This window comes from Ursus arctos, unplaced genomic scaffold (assembly GCF_023065955.2).
Source record: "Ursus arctos isolate Adak ecotype North America unplaced genomic scaffold, UrsArc2.0 scaffold_4, whole genome shotgun sequence".
Taxonomy (NCBI): Eukaryota; Metazoa; Chordata; class Mammalia; order Carnivora; family Ursidae; genus Ursus; species Ursus arctos.
This window is the reverse complement of record NW_026623056.1, coordinates 42,548,289-42,565,060: the sequence shown is the minus strand read 5'-3', so window position 1 is coordinate 42,565,060 and position 16,772 is coordinate 42,548,289. Positions and strand designations below refer to the sequence as shown.

At 34.0% G+C, this 16,772-nt stretch overlaps 1 protein-coding gene across 18 annotated transcripts in view; it reads left to right on the top strand.

Annotated features, from left to right (window-relative positions):
- Positions 1 to 16,772, top strand: part of DZIP3 (DAZ interacting zinc finger protein 3) — a 95,413-nt gene that overhangs the window by 51,335 nt on the left and 27,306 nt on the right. For 12 of the 18 annotated variants that reach the window (XM_026492850.4, XM_026492871.4, XM_057306562.1 and 9 more), the window contains 9 exons: positions 1,102 to 1,178; positions 2,859 to 3,476; positions 5,705 to 5,737; positions 6,650 to 6,819; positions 7,601 to 7,645; positions 11,507 to 11,532; positions 14,000 to 14,165; positions 15,587 to 15,682; positions 15,863 to 15,990. In XM_026492850.4, coding sequence (XP_026348635.1) covers positions 1,102 to 1,178; positions 2,859 to 3,476; positions 5,705 to 5,737; positions 6,650 to 6,819; positions 7,601 to 7,645; positions 11,507 to 11,532; positions 14,000 to 14,165; positions 15,587 to 15,682; positions 15,863 to 15,990 — 1,359 coding nt within the window. The remainder of the gene's footprint in view (positions 1 to 1,101; positions 1,179 to 2,858; positions 3,477 to 5,704; positions 5,738 to 6,649; positions 6,820 to 7,600; positions 7,646 to 11,506; positions 11,533 to 13,999; positions 14,166 to 15,586; positions 15,683 to 15,862; positions 15,991 to 16,772) is intronic. The other 6 variants (XM_048214963.2, XM_048214965.2, XM_048214964.2 and 3 more) reach the window with 2 other exon arrangements.

Below are 16,772 nucleotides of genomic sequence, written 5' to 3'. Positions count from 1 at the left end.
TATATACATTTAAACACTTAAGCTTTTTATGCTTACCCATACATTGTGTGATACATTCTTATTATAGCTTTTCCGTTTCATTGCTATAATCTTATTGTATGGCTATACTACTTTAATTACAATGGTAGATAAATGGGTTATTTCTGAATTCCGGCTATAAAAAACAGTGCTATGATGAACATGCCTGGACATGTCTCCAAATGTATATATGCAGAAAGTTTTCCAGAATTTATACCTAGGAGTAGAACTGGTAGGCCATCTGTCCGTATCTTTGGCTTTACTAGATTTTGCTGAACTGTTTCACACAGTGGTTTTACCAATTCACACTCCCACCACCAAATTCCTTTTACTCAGTATCTTCGCCAGTACTTCATACCGTTTGAGTTTAAAATGTTTCTGGTATAGTGGATGGTTGGCAGTGTTATGGTGCTGGAGATAAAACAGTTAACAACAAGCACCACCAAAATCTCTGTCCTCGTTAAACAAACGTTCTGTGGTGGTATTGTCCCATTTTTGTTTTGTTTTGTTTTCTGTGGCAAAGTTTATCTCAGTGCCAAGTCTTTTAAGTTATTCATTTGTTTTATGGCAACATTTACTTAGTGTTTCATCTGTTTAATAAATTTTGCTACTTTTAACCTCATTTTTTTCTAGTTAATTGTATTGCTATTATGCTGGGTTCTTTGTTGCTGCCTTGTTTTTTTCTTTTTTAAGTCACTAGTCATTGAATGAATTGAATTTCCTTGGAATAGTGATTAGTAAGAAGATCTTATGTTGGAGGGGGGTCCAGAAGGAGTTATAGATTTGCTGGGTTTTTCTACAGTGTTTCTGCTGCCATGCCTTTTTACAAATAAGCTAGTCACATGATTTGTTGGGGGGGGTATGAAGTCTGGCATATCTATTTGTTTCATAATTCCAATGAAAATGACAGTGTGGGGTTGTCATTTTTGGTGGGTTTTGTTTGTTCATTCCCTTTTCTCCTTTGTTTTTAAGTTTTTCCAGGAGAAGGAGGAGATGAAAGTGCTCACTTACTTAGCCATGCTGATGCCAGAAATCTTGACTGACTTTGGTATTAACTGTAACTTAATTTTTTTCTACTTGCAGTTATAAAAAGTTAATGTCTCTGAAAATCACTGATACTGATATAAGACCGAAGATCAGTTTAAAATTTAGTACAAAAGGTACTGTTTTATTCTTCTATTCCTCCTCTTGAAAACTATATTAAAAGTTTTGACTTGCTGTGTAGTGTATCATGCCATTAACAACCATGTGTTTATGTTTGTCATTCACTGAGTTTGGGTTTACACTAAGTAAGCATCACTTGACATAGGCTGGAATTCATGAACAGAAATCAGGTATATGAGTCTTATATTACCTTGGCCTCCTGTGGAGAAGTTTGCTAGGTCTGGTGTGTATAGCTGTGACTACACAATGAGATTGGACTCCAGCAGGTGTTCCCAACAAACGTCTCCTTTCCTGTAGCATTCCCTGTGACTAGAGCTAAAGAGAAGGCATGAAGTTTGGGTTCAAGGCCAAGCAGTCTAAACTTAGGTGCCAGCTGTTTAGGAGTATACTAAGAAATGCCAGCTGCTCGGCACTTGGATACTTTAGGGCTCCTAGTCCCATGGAATATTAGTTTGGTGGCAGTCTTTCTTGCTAGGGGAAAATGAATGTTCTTGATCCCTGCCAGCATCTTATTTGGCCAACGAGAGAAAGCTCCTTGGGTCATTTGCTTGTAACCTTGCTTGCCTCCATAGTGTATGTCAAGTATATCAAACAAGAATATTTATGTTTAAAATTTCTTGAAACATAGAATCGTGAAGGATAAAATAATAAAGCTGCATTTTATGATAAATATATATTTGGATATTCATACAAAAAATATGTCATCATATATCAAGTTCTTATTACTTTCTAATTCACCTCAGTCTACTTTCCTCCTTTGGAAGTGCTGTTAAACCAGAAAAATACCAAGTAGTTCATTCTCATACTTTATTCTATTTCATTGATGAAATATCTTAATAATAAACTTAATGAACTTAATCATTAATTTATTTTTTGAGAGGGTAAGAATCATCATCAGGTCAGTGTGTGTCAAACTTTAATATATATTTAAATCATCTGGTGATTTGTTAAAACATAGGTGCCAATTCAGTAGCTCTGGGTTGGGGGAGGTGGCTGGAGGGATGCTAAGATTCTGCATTTCTGACAGGCTCCCATAGGGATGCCACTGCTGGTCTGCGGACTACACTTTGAGTAGTAAGGCATTAGGTCACTTTATGATTTTGATATATAGTTCTGTATTGTCTAATATGATAGTCACTAGCCATATGCAACTATTTAAAGTAATAAAAATTAGATATAATTCAAATTCAGTTCCGTTGGCAAAAAAGCAGCATTTCCAGTGTTCAGTAGCTAGTAGACCAAATCTAAAACACTTTTATCACAGAAAGTTCTACTGGACGGTGCTGATTAAGATAAAATATAGTTGCTTAAATAAAGTAGAATTAAACACTGGCAGTTATCATTCTTGACAGCCTTCAGAATTTTCAAAGGCCTAATACTTTTTATGCCATTTGAACAATTTACTTGAACAAAACCCTGGATGGTTGAAAGGCTTCTGTGGTGATTAGTCTTTGTGATTATTTTTGCTTGGGAATATATTGTTTTTGTTGGGATTTTTTGACAGCTAGACAGTTAGCAGCATGCCTGTTGAGCGCTGGCTGTGGCAAAGCACCGTATTGTACTTCATTCTTTTGGAATAGTCCCTGTCCTACAGGAGCTTAGGATGTAATACGAGAGACCACATAGAAAAAGAGCATTAATGTGGAATGTTTTGACTTCTCAAAATTCATTTTCAGATGAAATGCCTATCTTCAAACTTGATTATAATTATTTCTATCATCTGCTTCATATAATTATCATTTCTGGTACTGACATTGTCCGGCAAATATTTGATGAGGCTATGCCACCCCCTCTTTTGAAAAAAGAGCTTCTTATACACAAGAATGTGCTGGAACCCTACTACAACCATCTTTGGACCAATCACCCTTTGGGTGGAGCATGGCATCTGCTTTATCCCCCAAACAAGGAACTACCACAGTCCAAACAGTTTGACTTGTACCTCCTCTTAGCTCTCATAAAACATTTGAATGTATTCCCTGCACCCAAAAAAGGCTGGAATATGGAACCACCATCTTCTGATCTCTCTAAGTCTGCAGACATCTTGAGGCTGTGCAAATACAGGGATATCCTCCTTAGTGAGATTTTGATGAATGGTCTCACTGAGTCACAATTCAATTCAATTTGGAAAAAAGTTTCAGATATTCTTCTGCGCCTTGGGATGAAGCAAGAGGATATTGAGAAAGTGAAGGAGAATCCCATTGAGAATATCTCCCTCGATTACCATCAACTATCCATCTACCTAGGCATACCAGTACCAGAAATCATCCAGAGGATGTTATCCTGCTATCAGCAAGGTACAAAATAATTACTTACTTCAGCTGGTAAAACTTCACTGAGTATCTGTCATGTGCCAGACACAGTGCTAAGGGCAGGAGATTCAGTGAGCTCACATTCTTGGGAGGATAGACTCATCAAGAAACTAATAAAAATCATAGTGCTAGAGATGTTCCAGAATACCATAGGAAATCCTACCCTAAGAGAGTCCAGAAAAGCTTTCTGGAGAGTGTAATATTTAAGGAATTCTTAAACGACATGTAAAAGTTAGCTCAGTGAAGAAGATGGAGAAGGACGTTTCAGAAGGAAACAAGAATAAAGGTGTAGAAACACAAAAATATATTGTAATTCAGGAACTAAAAAGTTTTGCCTTATTGAGATCAAAGTAGGGGAAAGTTAAAATACATTCAAGAGGATTTCTCTTGCCATGTTGAGTTTTTGTTTTCAGAAAGGAATTGTTGAAGATTTTTAAGTAAAGGAGTTTTATCACTATTACAAAATTAAGGAAAACCATGGAATACAGGTACTGTGTGTTTCAAGGACACCCTTTTAGATACCAGGGGTATATATTTTCTCCTCCTTTCCAGCAGAACCATGACATTTAGTTTAAAAGTTTGGCAGCTATCCATTGGCCATGCCCATGGGTAATTTAAAAAAATCAAATAATGTTTATGTAGGTATCCAAGGTCAGCATTAGCCATTCCCAGACATCGTCTCTTGATATGGGAAAGACTTCATACTTCCTCTCCCACATTCCTGGATAGCTTTTCACTTGTCATCATGGTGAGTGGAGTTCAAGGCATGTCAACATCACTGAAACCCTTACTGTGTTATTCTGGGTGACTTTTCCTGGTCCCAGGTTATTAGTTGTATTACCTAGTGAGCAAGTGATGACCACACTGATACTATGTAACTGTACAACTTACCAGGTTTCTAGTAATTGTTGAGCTGGTCCAGATTTTCTTCAGAGATAATTGCTAGGCCCCAGTAACAGTCCTTTTACTAAGGTTCTGGGATACCAATGTGTTTTCCTGCTTAACCTGTAAGAGCTTTCTTTGAGCATAAAAGAAAATGCTGACTTTGATGATATTAGAAAGTCATGCAAGAACCCTTGACTTAAAATAAGGGCTTTTTTTTTTTTTACATTTACTTTATTAAGATTTTTAATAACAAATCAGAATAAAGTTAATATTTGGGAAATATTTGAGCACTAAATAAATTCAGTGCATTTCAAGCAGTTCTCACTTAAGTAGACCAAAAAACTTCAAGTCCCTTTAATAGAGGCTTTCCTAGCATCTTATATCTTTCTTAGTGTTATTACAGTTGCTGTTTTCATTTGTTTGATTAGTATCCACTGTTCCCACTAAATCACTGTATAGGTTGTCTTATTTCTTCACCATTCAATATCTAGAGCTTAATAGGGCCTGATGCATTGTAGGTGCTTAATAAATATTAATGGACAAGAGAAAGGGAGGACTGATCAGGATAATTCATATTGCTAAAAAAATGCTCCAACTTTCAATGGAGGTTTGCTTCATAATTGACTATTATTACTTCATGACCTTAGACTTTTTAAATTGTAAGAATGTGCTACTTGTTTTAAAGTGCTTATGTTCTAGGCATTATCTATTATGAACTATCAAAATTTTGTTTTCTTTTTCTTAAACATGAGTTTTTTTTGTTTTATTTTTTTTATTTTTTTAAAGATTTTATTTATTCATTTGACGGAGAGAGAGAGACAGCCAGCGAGAGAGGGAACACAAGCAGGGGGAATGGGGGAGGAAGAAGCAGGCTCCCAGCAGAGGAGCCGGATGCGGGGCTCAATCCCAGGACTCTGGGATCACGACCTGAGCCGAAGGCAGACGCTTAACCGCTGTGCCACCCAGGTGCCCCTTCAACAACAAATGTTTTATTTATTTATTTTTAAAAGATTTTATTTATTTTAGAGATAGAGAGAGAGAGCGTGTGCACAAGGCGTGTGCACAGCGTGTGCACAGGCAGACATTTAACGACTGAGCCACCCAGGTGCCCCTAAACATGAGTTTATAACCTTTATGTTATAATCTAAAGATTATGCCTTGTTGCCCTGTTTAAACTGGATTCATGAGTGAAGCTGGTTGTTTTTACAGTTAATTATAAAATTAATTAGTGCACTATAAAAATCTTCTGGCTTGTCTTAGTCCCAGTCAGATATTTTTTGGTTGTATTTGCAATTGTACATCTTAAACTTTTTCTTTATGTATCATAGGAATTGCTCTACAGTCAATAACGGGCAGTCAACGTAAGTATGTTTAAAAACAAAATGCCTAGGTGACCTTTCAACTTGGGATAGCTAGGGGATACTTACAGGCATTTTATTTGGTCAGATAAACCATATGATAAACTATAATTATTTGTTATAAGCTTGGAAAATCATGTGGTCAAATTCCTACTGGTCAGCTGAATGTAGTATGAGCCTTTTTACTCTGCTTTGGTCTTAGTGCATGTGCTCCAGGATTTATCCAAGCATAGTTTGTTAACTTTTTAACACATTGGACCCTTCAACAGGCAGAAATGTCTGCCTGCTTGCTCTACCTGCTCATGTATGCTACTCTTTAGCTTATGTAGCTTTTATGTGGTTAACTCTCCAGTGTTAAACTATATACTCTTTTTGCCTGGTAGTGAATTGCTGATTTTTTTAATTTCCATTTTGGTGCTCTTGGGTTTTTTGTTTGTTTGTTTGTTTTAATGCAATTCATATTGTGCAAGTAAAATTATACATACGAAAACAACACCATGGGTTTTGTTTGGAGTAAAATTATACTTAATAAAAATGTTTAAGTTAGAAATAAAAAATGTTCATTATCCTAAAATTATACTAGTTTCAGTATTAATAGGGTCAATGTCAGGATCCTCAAAAACTTTGTATTTAGAGTCAACTTAAGTTCTAGAATATCTAATATTTAGAGTCTACTTAAGATAACAGTTATCTTAGCATTTGGGCTTATACTGATTGGTTCTAGGCTAGTATCTGTACCTGTTTGGTCATTGATAAATGGGCATTTCATTTTCATCTAGTGATGGAACAGAGTTAGATGTCTTCTATTTCTGTTCCTGGGATGGTGTTTTTTGTGGGGGGAGGATTTGTTTATAATAGTGATGAGGCTAAAACTGTATGCATCCCAATCTTGAGTGTTTTGTTCTTAACATTTAGGAATTGAAATAGAAGAGTTACAGAATGAGGAAGAAGAACTAAGTCCACCCCTCATGGAGTACAATATAAATGTGAAATCAAACCCTGAAATACAGTTAGCAGAAATGAATAAAGATGGAGCATCGATACCCAGTGAATCTTCAACAGAATCTATTAAAGATCTCCAGGAAGTATAAGCTCTCATTAATATTTAAATTAAAACTTAATCAGGGCCTTTAGTTTGTTGCATGTGCTGTACTTAGAGCATCCCAGACGATCTTAGTTTATCATAGTGTTTACATAGAGCTTGAACTGGAATGGTTCCTCCCCTAGTACTTATTCCAAAATCTTTCCTGCCTTAACCTTTTATTTTGCCAGCATTTACTGAACACTTGTTATGTGCCAGCCACTATGCTAGATTTCTGAACATGTTTCTTCATCCTGAGTGATGGGAGTGGAAGTAGGAACTTAATAGAAAGTAGAAGAAAGCACAACGGGGAATAGAAGAGGAGAGAAAGAAGAAAACAGGGATATTTCAATGCCATTTGCACAGGGGTAGAATTAAAATCTTGCAGAATGGAATCTCTGTATTTCTTTAACAGATATTATATGGTCACTAAATTACTCCCAGACTTAATTTTTCCTCTTATGGACTTGAATATGTTGAGTTTTTTAAAGTCTCTTCCTCCTTTTATGCTTATGCATGCACATGTGTAAATGAGGATCTGTGAGCTTTTTTCTATAGTCTATTTATTGATAGGTTATTCCTTTATAGATCAGTGATTTCTCAAGAGCAGAAGACTGAGATTAAAATCAAAGTGAAAATGAAAATAATTTTTTGTAGAATCTAGGAAGAAAATGTGATGTATGATATTAGAAGATAAAAGATTTCAGTGGTTAGAGGAAATATATTTTGCAAAATAACTTATTGTGCAGTTTGAATTGCATATTAAGTGATTTATTTCTTGTCAGGTTAAGAGTAAACCAAAGAAAAAGAAAAAGACTAAGAATAAAAAGGTAAGTGACTGTATTAGCATTATAATAGACGGATGTCTAATTATAAACACTTAGATTTAATACATGGATTCACTGTTAGAACTTAAAATTAGTTTAAGTAGACATATAGCATAAATGACTTACAAATGTCAATAGTTTATTGAATATGTGGCTTATAGAGAAGTCTATATATATTAGATCATGAATGATTTAAACTCACGGTGTGTCCTACTTCACTTCCCTAAATGATTATACATTTAAATATACAAATGAGAAACTGAAGTAGTTATTTGGAAATTTCATTAATTTTTGCATACCACTGTCATTTAAAAAATGCCTACTCAGTGTTTGAAAAACAGCTTCTCATCATATTTCTAGTGATATATTTAGAAGCATTTTTCAAAACCTTAAGAAATCTTGATTTTCTTCTTTGTGTCCAAGACTCTGACAACAATGCAAGACTGTACAAAAACGGTACAATTTCAAGAAGCTTCATTCATGCCTTTTGTTTTGCCAGTTACAAAATAAACAACTTCTTGTTACGTCTATAACAGTTTTAGCAAAAAGTCTCTTAATTGCTTGGAAAATTACAAAGGAAAGTTGAGTCTTGTTTTGTTTTTGACTTAATTTTTTATTTAAGACTGTATTTCTGGAGCAATTTTGTTGTTGTTGTTCAGGGAAAAATTAAAGGGAAGGTACAGAGATTTTCCATATATCTCTGGTCCCCACACATCAATAGCTTCCCCCATTATCAACAACCCCAGCAGAGTGGTACGTTTGTTACGGTAGGTTAACCTACGTTGACATATCATAATCACCCAAAGTTCATTTACATTTTGATTTACTCTTGATGTTCATAGATTCCTATGGATTTGGACTCAAGAGGTTTTTTTGTTTTTAATCAAGCATAGAGCTAACCATTATGCTTTGCAAACTTTATGGTGGAAAAAAAAAAGTGTTATTTTCTGGCCTGGAACATAAAATCTAGATGTACTCTGTAGATTTTATTATAAACTCAGAATATTTGCCCAACTACAATCTGGTAAGCCCATGTTATCTAGTCTTTTGAAAGTATACACAAATTTTAATCATAAATGAAATTTAATACAATGAAGGGAAAGTTACAAAAAACTTAGGTGAAGGATAAAATAAAGGTTATTTATGCTCTGATAAATAAAATATCAATATCATTTTCATATTTATCATAACCATCATTTATTCTAACTTACCATTTCATTCAAAAGTTATTTTGAAAATTGTTATATTTTTAAAAGACTTGAATAAGACTTACTTTTAGGCAATTCTTGTATGACAAAACACAACCTGGTCCATTATTTTAGCTAATATTTTTAAATTTTTGCCAAAACATTAGTAAATCTCAGGTCTAATACTATATAAAGCTGGCCAAGTAAATCCACAGCTGTCACACCAAAGGTATATAGTTTGTCTCTTCCAAAAAAATGAAAATATGTTTACTCAGATTCTCAATTTTAGTTAAATGGAAAGTCCCACTTTTATGTCAAATTGAAATTAAACAGGGAATAAACACAACTGAAAATAAATGTAAACACAGCTCAAGACTTCATATGCTAGTAATATTGAAAATGTCTTATTAAATGTCAGGAAGCTTTTTGTTATTGTTTATAACAACCTAAGTTTTTTTTCCAATTTATTTTATTAGAAGAAGTTGAGATACTTTGAAGATAATTTTATATAGATAAGATTTGGACATTAGAAGAGAGATCTTATATCTTTTTTATCTAAATTTTAAAGTTATAGGACCTAAAAATGCTGAAATTTTTGCATATGACTATTTCACATGTAATAGTCCTATTAATATACTTTGTTATTGTAGGTACAAAGAATTGTCTAGTTAAAATGTAAGCAACCAGTTGTAAAAAGCTAAGTCAATCACGTTTTCTAATCAGGAGTTTTCCTCATGAAAATTCTAGCATACAGAAATTAGCTTGTGTTATACAGAACAACATCAAAGTCCCTATTAATGAAGTTGTGTCTTCTCTTAATGATTTGTTTTGCAATATCTCTACCTAACACTAGTTGAATTCCTACAAACATCTACCAGGGACTCTGGAAGAATATGGTAAAGTAAAATTTGTGTAGCAAATAGAGGGGACAGTACAGACGACTACTAAATAGTATATAGAGAGGCTTTGTAGTTACTCTTTCTTCAGTTAGGAATTTCATATTTAGCTTCTAATATATCCAAATTATAAATAACTCTTTTGGGAGTTAATTAGATCCTCCTTCCCACTCCCACCTCCCACCCAGGGGAATTAAGGGTTAAGAATAGAAAAGGGAGGTAAAGCAGATGGTAGAAGAATAGAAGGCTTTGTGATGAAGCCTTTGGAAAAGAAAGAAACATGGCAGGAAATAAATCTAGCCCTTCAAACTGGGTGTGCTCTCCACAGAAGGGAAGTTGCTAAGATGCATGTAGAACAATGCTTGCATTGACAAAAAGTTGTCATGGGAGGAGCTAAAAAGTTTCAGAAACTATTTCAGCTGTACTAGGTGTTCATTATGAACAACCAGATGTCTTTCCATTCACTTATTCAGGTACACTGGAACCAAGGTGTAGGAGTTAATAATTTCTAAATTGTAGAATCAAATAGGCACTGGACATTGATCAGACACTAAAATGCAACAATCCTCTTAGTATACAGACATAAAGCAAAACAAATTTGTAAGTACATCATGGAATCTGTGGGGAAGAATACCCTGAAGTTTCTTGTAAATAAGAGGTGGTAGTAGAAATTAATACTCTAATTTATATAAAAGTAATTAATACTATTAATAGAAAGGTAATGTGTAAGAGTAGTTAATACTCTTAATTAGCGTGTGTTGAGTGTCATTAATGTTACCTTTATATGTAGTATGTTGCTTTTATAGCTTTACTTAAATGAACTTAACATTTAGGGTTTTTTTTTTTTTTAACATTTCCTTCTAATTGTGATCTCCCTAACACTTCTTTTTCTATAAGATTTTAATACATCAGTCTGCTTTTACCTTATGTGTAGATTTTCAAGAACTCTTGTAGTTAGTATAGTATTCCATAAAGGAGAATTACACAACTCTGTCCCAAGATTACCAGCAGGTACAAACTCAGCCCCATTACTTATTTCCAATACCTGAATCAATAATTTTTAAGTTGTCTCATGACTCAGTGGTAGATTACAAAATCAATTCATTGGGTCACAACTACCATTTTATAAAATAAATAGAATTAGTAGGAATAAAAACTTCAGAATTCATTACATAGTATCTTAGTTCAGGCAGCTATAACAAACTACCATGGACTGGGTGGTTTAAGCAGCATTTATTTATTTTTCCACAGTTTTAGAGGCTGGGAAGTCCAAAATAAGGTGCCAGCAGATTTGGTGTCCGGAGAGGGCCCTCTTAGCTTGCAGATGGCTAACATTCTGCTGTATCATTACACGGTGGAGAGAAAGAGGGCACACACAAGAGCAAGAGATCTAGCATTGGGGTCTCTTCTTTTAAGGGCGCTAATTCCATCATGAGGACTTCATAGCATCATCTAAACCTAATTACTTTCCAGTGGACCTAACTCCAGTTACCATCACATTGGGGATTAGGGTTTCAGCATATGAATTTGGGAGAGGCACAAACATGCAGTCCATAACACATATACTATGGGTAAAGTTTATTTAGTGGAACTTAAATTTCAGTTTTATACATATAGATAAAGATCCATATATAAGTGCATTTACGTCATGATGTTAAATGTATTTCTTATTTTTATTGTGGTCAAAAAAGTTTGAGAAACACTGATCTAAATGCAGTCACATCACTATGCTGTACTGACATAGTTGATACAGATTACTAATTCTTGATGCTGTTTTTCAGAATAAGGAATCAAAAGAAGAACAAGCGTAAGTATTTATTTAATTTTTATATTTTTCTATTTTCAAAGTGTGCTTTGCCAGTATGACACAGCCTTGCCTTGGAAAGTGTTCTAAAAGAAGAAAGTACAATCCCTTGTCTTAATAAATTGTCACTTTTTAACAGAGTGATAAAAAGTTAAATTATCATTTTACTTTGGGAGGTTAGAATCTCTCACCGTTTTTATAGATGGCTACTCAAGAGTCACCCAGTACTGACTGCTTTTTTATTCAAAGACTAATTTGGATTCAAAGACTAAGCACAAAATCTTTTAAAATATACCCTAAATTGTGATTAGCCAAATCTAAATTTAAGTAAGATTTAACCTTAAAGAGCAGATCATTGTTTGTCCTAGTGACCTCTTTTACAAAAGAGTTTGTTTTCATTTGGTTTGATTAACCCACAGCTTGTTGTTGTTGTTGTTAATCCCATTTGTTAACTGTGAATTTTGAACCTTTACTGGTAACCTTTTAATGCCTGAAGATCACTGTTACAAACTATGTGAGTGATGACAGTGCCGTAGAGGATGGAAGTAGGGGAGACTGTAATGAAGAGATTCATTATACCCACCAAAAAGTTTAATTGAAAATCGTAACTTTAGAGAACTCACTGTGAAGACATAAATTATTAAGATATCTTTAAAATGGTAGCAAGAACATATTTTAACTTTAAAGCCATCACTTGTAGTTGATATTTTCTCACTGGTAATGGCATGATCTACTTGGTAAGTAAATGTTCATCATCCAAGATGAGTTTTCATGTTCTCTTTAAACAAGTTGAGCAAAACAATACTAGAGCAATGGTTTTTTGTTTTTTGCTTTTTTCAAGCCAGGTCTAAGTGCCATAAAAATAACTTACTAAAGAGTAAAACAGTGCAGTCAGTCATTTTGCTTATTTTTACTTACAGTGTAGACCCAGACCTGATGATCATCAAATTACCCAGGAACCTTTGTTTTCACATGAGAATTTTCAAATACGCATAAAAAGAGCATAATATACGTCTACATTAATATATGTAACTGTCATCCTGATTCAGCAATTACACTGTTTTTCCACATTTGCTTCATTCTTCCTTTAACATTTTGTTCTTTTTTGAAGTGTTTTCAATCCTAAATTTCATGTAATTTTACCTCTCCATGCTTCAGTTTGCATCTCTTACTGATATGAACATTTTCCTATATTTTCACAATGCTATTATTTAAACTTTAGAAATTTAGGAATAGGGAATCCCTGGGTGGCTCAGTCGGTTAAGCGGCTGCCTTTGGCTCAGGTCTTGATCCCAGGGTCCTGGGATTGAGCCCTGCATCCGGGCTTCTTGCCACTCCACCTCTCTTTCTCTGATAAATAAATAAAATCTTTAAAAAAAAAGTTATAGGAATAATCTTCTGGAGCTTTTCAAAAATACAAATTCTTCTATATATTTACAGTTGTCAGGGTACCTGCAAAAATAATAATTTTAAAAAGCTCTTCAGATAATTTGGAAAATTAATTGGGTTTGGGAACCAGTGGTCTACACAGGCAATTGATTTCATTGAACTTTCCGAAATGGTTTAGTCATTCTAGAATACCTTAGTGATAACTAATGTATTTATAGCGTTTTACGGGTTACTCTGCAAGCATTAGATGCCATTGTTTTCTAGGTCTCAGTGACTAAAAGAAGTAATAATGCATCCTAGAGTTATCTGTTTTCTTTCTATTCACTAAGTCATTTATGTCACATTACAAGTAAAAGTACTATTTCTTGTTACCATTTAATGAGATTAAGAAGGAAATTTATAAATAGTAGACCAATTTGAAAGGATAGTAGCATGCATTTAAATTTTTAGACATAGGTATAGAAATGAGTTAATTGTCATTGCACTTACAGTATTTTCATTCTTTTTTTAGTGGTTTTCTGGTTACTGAAATCCATGTTATTGCAGTTTCTTTTTTTTTTTTTTAAGTTCTATTACCAAAGAAACCTCCATTTTTAAATCTCCTTTATGTTGCTATTTACAGCCCTCTATCTTTACAGCCCTCTCTCTAAATGTACACTGGACCTAAGCAGTGAAATTGATTAAACCAACCTACTTGTTAAGAATGCTGGAATGATAAAATAATATAGCAGATGTGGAAATGCTTGTCAGTATTTCCCAAAGTATTATTTCCCTAAAAGTAACTGGTGTTAATAATTATAATTTGAAAAATGAACTCCATGGTCTCATAAGTCTTGAAAACACTAGGATGAACAGAATAGGTACCTCGATTGAGCACTAGCTCATATATGCTAAATAAATTCATTATGAATCATCAAGAGAAATACACAATATGAACACTGTCTAAACTTTCTTTGGCCATGAACTCTTCTGATGCTGAACATTTCATGAGACCAATACAGTATTAATTTGGGAAGCAATGGCTTAGATGAAAAACACTCAACCATTATAAAAGATTACATTGATTATGTCACTACTATAGCCCCAGTATGATAGGAAAGGAAGAGCAGTTGAAGAAAGAGCAAGCAAATCTACACCCAGTCAGTGGATTTATGAAAGATGATGCAAGTGATATTCAAGAGGATTCTGCATCTGAAGACAAGTTCTATAGCCTGGATGAATTGCATATTCTGGACATGATAGAGCAGGTAAGCCTGATAAGAGAGGGTACAGCCCTGCCTCCCTTCTTCCAGAAACAGTTGTTAACTGTTTTTCCCGTGACTCTTTGAACAGCGTGTTAGCCTAGTGGTCTGTGCTGTGTTTGTAAGGAGCAAAAAAAAACAAGAAAGGGGAGGAAAGAACCTTAGGAGCTGAAACTTTTCACTTTAGCCCTCAAACCATTTCCTGGCTTTAACTATTAGGCAGTGTTGATTACAAATGCATTCCTTGTGAAAGGTTTTCAAATACCACAAGGGGAAAAAAAACTTGGCTTAATCCTATTGATTTAATTTTGAGAAAAATAGTTTTGTAAAACAAAGATACTTTCATTTTTAAAAAATTAAGCTGGTTGTAGAATTGACATGTCTACAAAAATATTAATGTACAACAGTGGTTTTTGTTTTTGTTTTTTTTTCCTTTGGTTCCTTTCCTAGTAGTAGTCACTGCTGGGAATGATGTACCTATATGTGACAGTACACGTGAACATGGTTTAAGTACTCAATAGAACACTAAATCAGGCAAAGCATATGACTCTTTTTTTTTTAATCACTTGATTTAAATGAGAATTCCATACTAAGGTAATTTAATGATAATTTTATGATAAGGTAATTTAATGATAACCTGTTCCATAGTATGTAGGAATATTGATTGTCTAACAGAACATTTAGTAAAAATGATTCCCTGGCTGATAATTGTCATATCTCCTTTTCCCTTTCCAGTTATAATAATGTAATATATGTATTTTAACTGAAATGACATATTCTTAGCTTTGGATGTCAGACTGAAGTTTAAATACAGGGCCTTTGGTTTTCATTCAAAGGCTATGAAAGCTCCAAAATACAATAAAAATCTGGCACACATTTTAAAAAATGTTTATGCCCTCATTTATTCAAAAAACATTTAGCACTTGCCTTTAGTCAACAGCTAAGCTAAGACATGGTCCCTGTGATCATAGTGTTTACAGTCCAGTGGAGAAGTTGAATATTATGCTAAGGTGGTACTAAGTAATAATTAAGTGTTTGGGCACTTAAGACTGCCTGACTTAGAATTCAGTCTTCTCCACTTTCTGTGTAACCTTGGGTAAGAACTCAGTTTTATCATTTCTAAAATGGGAATAATAAGTGCCTATCTCATACGGTTTTTATGACAATAAAGGCATGACCGAAAAAAAGCTTAAAAATATGGCAAGCATGCAGGTACTGTTATCCAGAAGTAGCAGCAGTAGACAAGTAACTGTGGGATTGTGTAATGAACGCTGTAATTGGGAGAGGTGGGTTTATCAGAGAAGTGGTGTTTGCATTGAGACATAAAGCATGAATAGGAGTTAGATGACAACTTTAAATCCCCTTTAACTGAAGAATTAGTGTTTTTTAGGAGAAAATAAGGCATACATATTCCATTTGCTCATTAGGGCTCAACCAGCAAAGTAACTGCAGAATATGGAGAAACTGAGAAGGAAAAGCTTGCTCGGCAGCGGCAGCTTTATAAATTGCACTATCAATGTGAAGTAAGTATTTTTGTCATTCTACCTGAAGCCAGTCAGAAGTAGTTGAAATGTTCAATTTAATGGTAGTTTCTTTTTATTGTTTAAAGTACCCATTTTTTTTTTAAATACGCGTTGTTTTTTTTTTAAATATATGGTGACTTGAACAGAAATAACTATGAAGTAATATTTTTCATTGATCAGGATTTCAAAAGACAGTTGAAAACAGTGACTTTTCGGTGGCAAGAAAACCAAATGCAGATTAAGAAGAAAGACAAAATCATTGCTTCTCTGAACCAACAAGTGGCTTTTGGAATCAATAAGGTTTCCAAGTAAGTGCAAATCTGTTGATAACGGGAAAATCTGGATTTGCTCTGTAATACACGATCTTTAAAAGATAATCCCTGTGTAGCCACTAGGTGGCATTGTGACTACACATTAGGAACTGCCGAGAACAGGCCTGCACTTGCTTAAAAACCAACTATACTTTTGCCTTGCCAGCTGGATGGAGAAATAAGTGCTCACTCTATATATCAAGCTTTACATGTATTGGCTGAACAAGTGTGATTATAATAGAATTACATAGAATTACATGAGAAAGATAATTAACTTTCAGGTCATGATTCTAATTTATGAAAATATGACCAATGATTTGCTGTTTCTTTATAGCATATAATGAATGTGTTCCTCAGAGATACCCATGAAATCATTTGAATGCTTTTTTATATTGGTCTCTCAGAGTTTCTGTGTTCCAAGACCAAGAGATTAAAAATGAATCAAATTCCTGAAGACTTCTCCCTCCCTCCAGTCTCATTTCCCTTAACAATCTTAAGTATTAAATACCTAAGACTAAAAATTCTGACTTAATAGGGGAAAATGAGTGTCTTGTTTTATTCTTTTTGTACTAATCACTGTCTCCAGTCATATCAGTTTAAATAATAACATGACTTGTAATACATTATTTTAATAAATAGTAATGCTACGGGATACCAGTTGTCTATGAAGTCTGATTTGAAATCCATTAGTTCTTAGACTGCTAATAGGGAGAATAGACAAGTTCTAGGAAATATCTTAGAGTGAGGAGTCCACAATATTAATTATGAAATTGGAGAAA